Source organism: Chelon labrosus (assembly GCF_963514085.1).
Source record: "Chelon labrosus genome assembly, chromosome: 11".
In the NCBI taxonomy this organism is placed as follows: domain Eukaryota; kingdom Metazoa; phylum Chordata; class Actinopteri; order Mugiliformes; family Mugilidae; genus Chelon; species Chelon labrosus.
In genome coordinates, this window is record NC_140344.1 from 8,136,568 (window position 1) to 8,146,526 (window position 9,959).

Genomic DNA, 9,959 nt, shown 5'->3' on the forward strand with positions numbered 1-9,959 from the left:
AGCAGAACAAACACAGATGCGCTCAGCATATGTGTCTGTGGCGCAGCGTGACGTAGATTAGTGAAAAATGCGGTTAATTCCACTTGAAGCTGTGCCCCTTCACTTCAAATCAGGCCGATAGCATTGACTGATTGATGGTCTGCAACGTGTGCCCGTGGGAATGGTGTTCTGCATCCCATAACAAACACAATGGGGGTGTAGAGCAAGATCTATGTAGATTGCTAGATGATTTTGCCTTTTTATTTTGTAGCTGGGGTCAGTACAAATACTTGCTCTTCTATATACTGATGGTGGTAGAATGTTTTGCACTGACTGGAGCTACTTGCATGTAAAATACCTTTTGAAGCCCTGTGTAGAAAAGTGAAAGATGTAGAATTCAAAATTGTCAGCACTCAATTATGCAAGCACATACCTTACTCCAGGCAACCTCTATTCATCTTTAGTCCGCCCATGAATATTGCAGCAGGATTCATACTCTGTGTTCTGCTAGCGCTTGTGTCACATGAGAATGCCGTTCTTGTAGCGCTTGTGAATGCTGAACTAACCAGCTGTCAAAAGAGGCACAGGATGGCCAAAAGGAGGTGCTTTAAAGAAGTTCAGACTGCTGCCACCCCCCTCCTTTACATGTAATGGGAAATGGCAGTATCAAGCAGAAAACGACGATTTTGAAAATCGTTCCATCATTCAGTGGCTTCAAACCATGCACACCTGTATGTGTTTCAGTTGGTGTATATCAGTGCGTTCTTCAGTCTGCACTGAATTTTCCCCTTAACTAAAATCTAACAGACTTTGTAAGAAACTGTAATTGTCACGCTGTAATTTGCTAATAAAATTTTTGCCTTTTCTCTGCGTCTCCCCAGGTAACCGATAAGATGGCGGCCGGGGAAGCGACTGGGCACAGCTACCTGGTGGCTTGCTGGCAGCCCATTCTGATCCTGATGCTGGGCACCGTGCTGTCTGGCTCCACCACAGGCTGTCCATCCCGCTGTGAGTGCAATGTTCCAGAGCGCTCTGTGATGTGCCACCGCAAGAAGCTCATGACAGTTCCTGAGGGCATTCCTGCTGAAACCAGGCTGCTGGACCTCAGCAAGAATCGCATTAGAACCATTAACCCAGACGAGTTTGCCAACTTTCCCAACCTTGAACACCTGGAGCTCAGTGAAAACACGATCTCCACAATTGAACCCGGAGCATTCAACAACCTTTATGGCTTGCGGACATTGGGGCTGCGTAGCAACAAGCTTAAGCTGATTCAGCTTGGTGTCTTCACAGGCCTGAGCAATCTCACACAGCTGGACATAAGTGAGAACAAGATTGTCATCCTGTTGGACTACATGTTCCAGGATTTGTACAACCTCCGGTCTTTAGAGGTGGGTGATAATGACCTGGTTTTCATCTCCCACCGGGCGTTTCATGGCCTAAGCAGCCTTGAGCATCTGAGTCTTGAGAAGTGCAACTTGTCCTTTGTGCCAACAGAGGCTTTTACCCACCTCCACAGTTTGATCACTCTCAGGCTGCGCCACCTCAATATCAATGTCATACGGGATTATTCTTTTAAGCGGCTGTACCGGCTGAAAGTGTTGGAAATAGCCAATTGGCCGTATTTGGATACTATGACCCCAAATTGCTTGTATGGATTAAATCTCACCTCTCTGACCATTGCTAATGCCAACCTGACCACAATTCCTTACGTAGCCTTGCGGCACTTGGTTTATTTGCGGTTTCTTAATCTTTCATACAACCCTATCCACACCATTGAGGGGAATAAGCTCCATGATCTACTGCGTCTGCAGGAATTTCACCTGGTTGGAGGCAGGCTGGCAATGATTGAGCCATACTCTTTCCGTGGTCTAAACTACCTGAAAATTCTCAATGTGTCTGGGAACTCTCTTAGCACTTTAGAGGAGTCTGCATTCCATTCAGTCGGCAACCTGGAGACCCTTGCTTTGTATGACAACCCCCTGGCCTGTGACTGCCGACTTTTATGGGTTTTCCGACGACGCTGGAGGCTGAACTTCAACAAGCAGCAGCCCACCTGTGCCTCTCCTGAGTTTGTCCAAGGCAAAGAGTTTAAAGACTTCCCGGATGTTCTGCAGCCAAACTACTTCACGTGTCGCAAGTCTAGGATTAGGGATCGCAAAGCCCAGCAAAAATTTGTTGATGAGGGAGCCATTGTTCATTTTGCTTGCCAAGCAGATGGAGATCCTGCTCCAGTGATAATGTGGCTCTCTCCACAGAAAAAGTTTATCACCACCAAGACGATTGGAAGGCTCTCTGTGCTGCCGGATGGCACCCTTGAGGTGCGTTATGCCCAGATTCAAGATAATGGCACGTATGTGTGTATAGCTAGCAACGCAGGCGGAAACGACACCTCTCTCGCTCACCTACACATTCATAGCTACTCGCCTGACTGGCCACACCAGCCCAACAAGACCTTTGCCTTCATATCCAACCAGCCCACAGAAACTGGTGCTAACGGTACAAGAGCCAATGTCCCTTTCCCATTTGATATAAAGACACTGATCATTGCGACCACAATGGGCTTTATCTCTTTTCTGGGTGTCGTCCTGTTTTGCTTGGTACTGCTCTTCCTTTGGAGCAGAGGTAAAGGCAACACTAAGCACAACATCGAGATCGAATACGTGCCACGGAAATCGGACGCTGGCATGAGCAGCAGCACAGTGGATGCTCCTCGCAAGTTCAACATGAAAATGATCTAACAGAGCTGTGGAATTTATTAATATTGAACTTAAATATAAGACAAACGGAAAAGAAGACATTTTCTTTCCTCTCTTTACAAACCTGTGGATCCTGGTCTGTTAACATAGAGTAATATGTTTTTTCCTCACTGATGGACTTGACAGGAGGGCACTTCCTGACTTTCAAAAGTGAGAGGGAATGAAACCACACCTAGTGTTACAGGGCATTGGTGGTTTCTGAATGGCTGTGGGGGGCATTGATTGAAAGTCAGATTTGTCATAAGCAGTTCATATTCCTATGGATTTATAGTGGGGAAAATATATCAAAAAAAAAAAAAACAACACTTCAAACAGCCAGAAAATGAGGGGCAAATCATATTTTGCTGGGTTTTTTTTGTCTGTATTTTTTATTTTAGTGTTGTTTTTCCAAGGTTAGACGTCCTGTTATGAATGAGATTTGTATGGGTTGATGAGCACATTTATACAACGCTGATACATTTCCAGTGCATCTACATTACAGTACATCAGTGTTAGAATTGTGAATGCTATGTGCTACATTTGATCTCTTTTTTACTTTCCTACAGTCATGTTTTTTTTTCTGTGAATCATTAAATGTATTTGTGTTTTACAATACACTACTTATGTTGAAAGGTTACGCCCCGCCAATGAACAGAAATACGCAATGTATGCTACAATGAGAAATTCTTGGAAATACTAACCTGCCAGTGATAAAACACAATTTGAATGTCACATCAGCTAATTCATAGCAGAGAAAGTACACGTTATGAATGGTATAGCCAAAAGGATCACACTGGGCATTAAGCAACCTGAATAACTGAAGGGAGATGACAAAATTTTGCGCAGATTGTTCATCTTTTATGATTAAATCCAGTTCTCTGCTGTAAAATATCAGCACCAGTTTGTAAGAACAGTTGACTTTTTAGAAAAACATTGACAACAATATTTAGTGTTGAAAAGTAGCATAAAATCATGTTGTTAAATGTGTCTCTTAATATAGGATTTTAGCATTGGAGGAACACTCCAACATAGTCCTTTGAGCCCAGTATATGATATCAGTGTCACTCAGCCCTAATTTTCAGATAGAACACAGACAGTTCATACATATGGGCTGAGGGCTTGATACAGAAGGAAGTGTGAGATGTTGTTGATATGATGCTTTGTAACTACAACAGATGCAGCATCCATTCTGCAGTTTTGCCATCAAATAGAAAGGTTGGCCTCGTCACCTTGATAATATAAGCGCTTAACCCTGACCTTTCAAATTGCATTTCAAAAACTCTTATGTAATGGTATTATTTTTTGCTCAACATGATTGTGCGGGATAAAAGTTGTGGTGCTCACGTTTTTTGGATACAGTGTGCTCTTCAAACTGTAGAATATTTCTGTCATTGTTGTTTTTTGTTTTCCTGTAATTTTTCTTAAAAAGAAATTAACGCTTTATTCATGACAATGCCCCCTCTTCCCTCATCAAAGCCATGGAAATATGACCTTCCAGGATCATTTACAGGTTTTCTTTTCCTCAGAAATGTGCATCGTTTGTCAGTGGGGGAAAGAACTGCTGCACATTCTGCTCCCAGTTGGTCGTGCATATGAGATATGAGGTTTCAGCCTTACCTTTCCAAGTGCACACTGTGGACAGCTGGTCTTTGCAAACGTGTGTGAGGATAAAGGCTAAGTTATTTATGATGGATGTCATGACAGATAACGACACAGTAATGGCTGGAAGTATGGACTGAACACGCAGATGGTTGGAGTGACACAGATGGTTTCACCCATGGAGCAATCTGAAGCAGCTTTGGTGTAATCCGTTTTGCATAAAGGAAAAAAAAAACACTGGATATGGCTCATGGTTCTCCCTCTTGCTGATTATGAATGCTCTCTTTGTTCAAAGTGTGGCTACTGTACCTAGCCTTTTTTTGGTCCCGAGTGAACCCGGGATTCTGTTTTTTGGTTTTTGTTGTTCTTTCATTTTTATTTTGACCCTGGACTATATTGAAGATGTAGTCCAAGCCAACTTTTTACAAAAAAAAAGATATCAAAAAAGAAATCTATGGAAAATACATTCAAATTGTTCTGTGCAATAAAGGTAATATGCAGATTTTTTTTTTTTTTTTTTAATTAACAAAATTTTGTTGATGTTGAATTGTTGAGAATATGGTATGTTGTATTAAACAATCTATGGACTTTTTTAAACACGTGACGCTTCCATCTTGATTTAAAGATACGGTTAGTAAGGAACTGACTTTCTTAACAATGGGGTTTGGATCAAACACACAGATAACTTTCCCAAGTGTTGAGATTTCTGTCTGTGAATATGCTTTTGGTCATCATTTTGACAATTCAAGCTGATCTTATTACAGTTTTATTTTTTCTTAAAGGACCAGTCTGTCGGATTTAGTGACCTCTAGTGGTGATATTTGAGATTGCAGAAAACTGAACACCCCTGCCTCAATGAGTTAGTAGGAGATTGTATGGTCTCTAGGGCCAGTGTTTGGTTTGTCTGTTACTGTGGAAATAGGGTGTTACAACATGGTCGTCATGGTGGAAAAGGAACAGCTCTTTAAAATTTAGCAAAAAACGAATACATTTATTTTTTTTTTTAAATGAAAGCATAATTATGAACTATATATTAGTGGACCTAGATAAAATAATGCAAAATATAATTTTAATGTGTTCATAGTGAAGCACAGGCTAAATTCTAACTGAAAGTCAGGTGTAGTTTCCAGTATCAGTGACCAAATGAGCAAGCAAACGTTTGATGTCTTTGATTGATTACCTCATTAAATGATGATTGAGACGGCAAGGTAATTTACCATCATATGTTTCACCACTAATTACTTGTTTACAGGGAAAATGGTAGTTCACTTGTTCAATTGCCTGGCCTCTAAACGTTAATTAACCACCATTAGTAAGGGATCACAGGCGTTATGATATGTATAGGGAATATTATCAATTTGCCCTGCACATTTGTAATTTTAAAGAGACAATGATGGTGAAGTCATTAGTTAGGGAACCTCGAAATGAAAGAAAAATAAATCACTGAATAACAGTTTTATTCTGGGATGTCTCTTAGCGAAACATGAGCAAATTAGGTTACCCTTTGAAGGTTATGGGAAATGACCAGGGATACGACTAGGACAGCCTAGTTTCATGAAACACAGTGCCGCACTGCCTTGAGTTTGGATGTCTGTGCCATTCCTTTTTATTCCACATCCTTACTGCCTTGGTTAGGACTCCGTGGGGACTTTAGACGTTCTTTTTCTTTTTTTCCTCAAGCTGTATCAAAGCAGGCTCATTTATCTTCTGACTTGAAAACAGACAACCAGAATAGAGGAGGAGAGAAGCTATTCTTGAGGCCTCTGAGCCCCGGGGAGTAATGGAGACATCCATTGTTTTCATTCCTCTCATATTAGATCTGTGCTTAAAATTCTAGGTCAGGAACAGGCTGATGGATTCTGACACCATGCGACAAGTCGCCTCTCCTCAACTGAGCATGAAAATACAGACACACCTCTGGGTGTTCCTTGCACTCATCCAAACCATAAGCCTAACAGCATCTGGGAAACACTGTGTAAAGCAAACAAGAGTGGGAATTTGCTGTTGGTGTCACTTCTGTCACAGAGTAGCAGTAAAACAAAAAGAAAGCCACTAGTGATTTACATTTAGATATGGAAACTAAACTCACAGCAGGTCGGCTGTTTCTCATATCCATATCAAAGGAGCCAATTGAAGCCCTATTTAAGTGTATGTGCTTCTGCATTGTACCCACTGCATATTAATTCACTTATTTCAAAACTATATACAAACTTCAACACTCCTGTTTATTCTGTTAAATCACAAGCTAATCCCAGAATTTTACTGATGAAATAAGCACAAGCAGATTCTAAACGCCTTACATAGATCTAATTGAAAACGCTTACATTTTAATCACTGTAATTAGGGAACGGCACCAAACAGAATTTGGTTTGAGCTAGAATTAATGCTACACTGTTGCACATCTTCATTTATGTGTCTTTGGCAAGCAGCATATTAATGTTACAATTCACTGTAATGTTGTTAATAGACAGTAACAACCCTTTTAGTCAGCTAACTTTTAGAGATCCATTAACAGTAAATAAACTGTTGATAGTGTAGCTGTAAATAGGTAAAAGGATGCATATGCGTTGGTGCATTTCAAACACTTTATTGGTTTGTACGCTGCTTATAAAATAATAAAAGTTTGTGACCCCTGCAACACTTGTAGTATGTGGAACAACTTTATAAGACCTAATATAGAACGGTCTAATAAAGTTGTTCCATATACTACAAGGGCTGCAGTAGTGTTGACCTTTTATATTTCTTTTCCTCTTCCACTCACCTTGGTAGTAGGTGAGGACATGTCAGAAATACAGTTTCTTTGTATGGCTGAGGTTAAAATAAAATATTATCTCCCAATACAGTATACATAGTCACAATGAAAAAATTTCAGATATTAATACAATAGCTGGTAAAGACCACCTATCCAACCACATCTATCCAACCACACCTGCATCCATACAGGAAGCTGGTGTGGTTGGATAGGTGGTCTGTACCAGCTACCCAAAAAGGTGGTAGTAATCTCATTTACAAATAATTATGAGTTAATGGCCTGAAGCATCCAGATCCACTAATATGCTCCATTCATCAGGTGACAGGACCCCTGTCAGATTCTGCGATTACACAGTGTGAAGTCTTAAAAGTATGTAACAGAGGTATATTATTGTAAATGTTAGCTTCTGTGTTGCATTTTACATATCGAAATTACATTTTTTTAAAAAAGCTCAGTACAAAGATGTGAGGGGCCGATTTCAGCTTAGAGGGATAAAGCTTATCACGCTTAACTCAGAATGCTCTGGTTGTTTAGACTTTATTGCCTCACTGTTGTAAAACTTCATCTGCCGCAGATTGTAATTTTCACGCATCATTAAGGCAAAATGGGATATAGCCGCAAACAACAATTTTCAAAAAAACATGATGGTAACTCTGAAAGCCACAATTTCCCAGAAAGTCACACATGACCGTTTCTGTCCCCTTTTAAGTAATCATTTCATTCTTCTGTGAGAATGGCTCACATTATTACCTGTCTGGCAGGAGCGTGTGTCGCAGAACTGACACGTTTTGAAGGTGGCTCGTTTTGAAATCTGTACGGTAAAATGTGTTTTTGCTCAGACATCGGTTCATTTTATTTTGCCAGTAGTCGTACTTTTAAACCAACACTTTGAATCAGTTTTTAATGTGCTCTTTTCATAGAGATTACATAATTTGCCTTCTCAGTCATTTCCAGAACATTATGTACAGAGTACTTAATGTTCTGGAAAAAGGGGTCAAAATAGGAAAGAGAGCAGGATTATGTATGAATATTAGCAGTTCTTAACCTGAGAGTGGAGGGCATGATATTACTGTACTCACAAGCTATAACTTTAGCTTGAGAAAAATACGCAGTAAGTTACTGTATGTTTTGATACAAAATGTTAACCCTACACCCTACTGGTTTTAACACATTGTTATGTTGAATCCATCACTCTCATTTTGTCAAATATATAAAATGAAAAAAGAAAAACACAAGGATACATAAGCCCTCGCCTGATGAACAGTTAAGCTAAAATGTTATGGTAATTTGCAAAACAGTCTCAGCAGTTTATAAAATAGCCATATGATTTAATGAACTGAGTCGTATTCATGGACAAACAGTTATTTTTTTGTGGCACAAAATACAACTTAGAAAATTATGCATTTTAATTGTCAGTATCTTCCGTGCTTGCATCACCAAGAAAGAGCAACGAAAGTCCACCTCCAAGGTTCAGGCGGGCATCCTGTCGTCCAGGAAACTGAGGTGTGTTTCCAATGTGGGACTATAACTATTTTATTCTTTTCATTTCGCTGTCGCTGTTTTCTATCGCTTTCGCTCATTGCTTGTTGTAAATAGCATGTTTTGTGTTAAAGTACACCTTTTCAAAGATGTGGTCAAGGCAACAACATTTCTGCAGATTAAACATATTACTTATGGTTGGTGTCATGAAAAAAAATGAATTCTTGGCATCACCTCAGTTACATTTTGCGAAAATTTAATCAAATCCCATAAGACTAGGCTAGTACTCTAGATACATACAACATGACAGATGTATGAAGCGTGCAGACAAACCTCAACCTTAGTAACCTGCTGTTTTTAGTGTTTCCACACTGATACCAGTTTAAAAGAAAACATCACATGTAGTATTCTAGCTTTAATGTGAACACAGCTGGCCATGACTAATTCCCACTTTTTGACAAAGCCCCTAGGCAAAGCATTTTTTTGCCTCTTCTAAGGAAACTGGACACACACAAAAAAATGTCTCATCTTGTTTTAGTGAAAGTCAGAATCAAAGCAGCAAAATCTTTTGTTCAGGACTGAGCAGCAGTGTGTTGGTTCCTGGGGGGTGTTGACTGAACCTGACTTCCAGAATAGCTGGGAAGCTGGACACAGCACTTTATGTTGTTAGAGACTCCCAACGACTGAAAGATGAAGTACACCCTGCCGCACAAGCCAGACAGTAGCAGCTCTGGTTTATGTCTTTGTTAGCTGGGACACATCTTGACTGATAAAGAGCCAAGTCCTCTATTAACTTGTCCTGCACATCCTGAGGAACATTTATTGGATGATTCCCAGGTGAAAAGGACCACAGCGGCCTCACTGGCACAGCAGATATGAATGTGAAAACTTCCACACTACTGTAGTGAATCATATCTGAAATAAACGTGCATCATTTCACTTCCCAGAGAAAAAGAAGTATAGGCATCAACTCCCTATACACTGAAAATACCCACTGTACCGTATGAATTGTGCACAAGATGATCTCCTGGTGGTGCGTGGTCTATTTATATTTGCAACATAATATTCAGAATATTCATATTTATTTAAAATGCTTTAAGTTGAATAGTGGGTGAGACTTTGATCCTACTGAGGTTCAGGGGTTTATGTCTGGTGTGGCTCCCATGAGGAGACTTAGCTTGTGCTTTGATGTTGAGCTGAGAGTTCTGCATAGTCAATAAACACCTCCCTGAGCCCCACTGCTAAAAAAAAAAAAAAATACATAAACCCACCTGATCCCCAACCAACCCACCCCCAGCACTGTTACTCGCATTTGACTGCTTGGCCATTGTTTTACTGTCTTGGCCAGCTCATGGCTTTCAAGCGTGCACCAGGATGGCGTCCAAAAAGGCGATCTGCTGAGGCTCATTTTG

The 9,959-nt window shown here is 40.3% G+C and overlaps 1 protein-coding gene across 1 annotated transcript; it reads left to right on the forward strand.

The window, feature by feature from the left end:
• Positions 1-863: 863 nt before the first annotated feature.
• On the forward strand, positions 864-2,720 carry lingo1a (leucine rich repeat and Ig domain containing 1a; the record flags this gene model as incomplete). Its single annotated transcript, XM_084554654.1, has 1 exon — positions 864-2,720. Exon 1 carries the CDS (start codon positions 873-875, stop codon positions 2,718-2,720), a length of 1,848 nt encoding a protein of 615 aa, XP_084410780.1. The 5' UTR covers positions 864-872.
• Between the last annotated feature and the right edge of the window lie 7,239 nt (positions 2,721-9,959).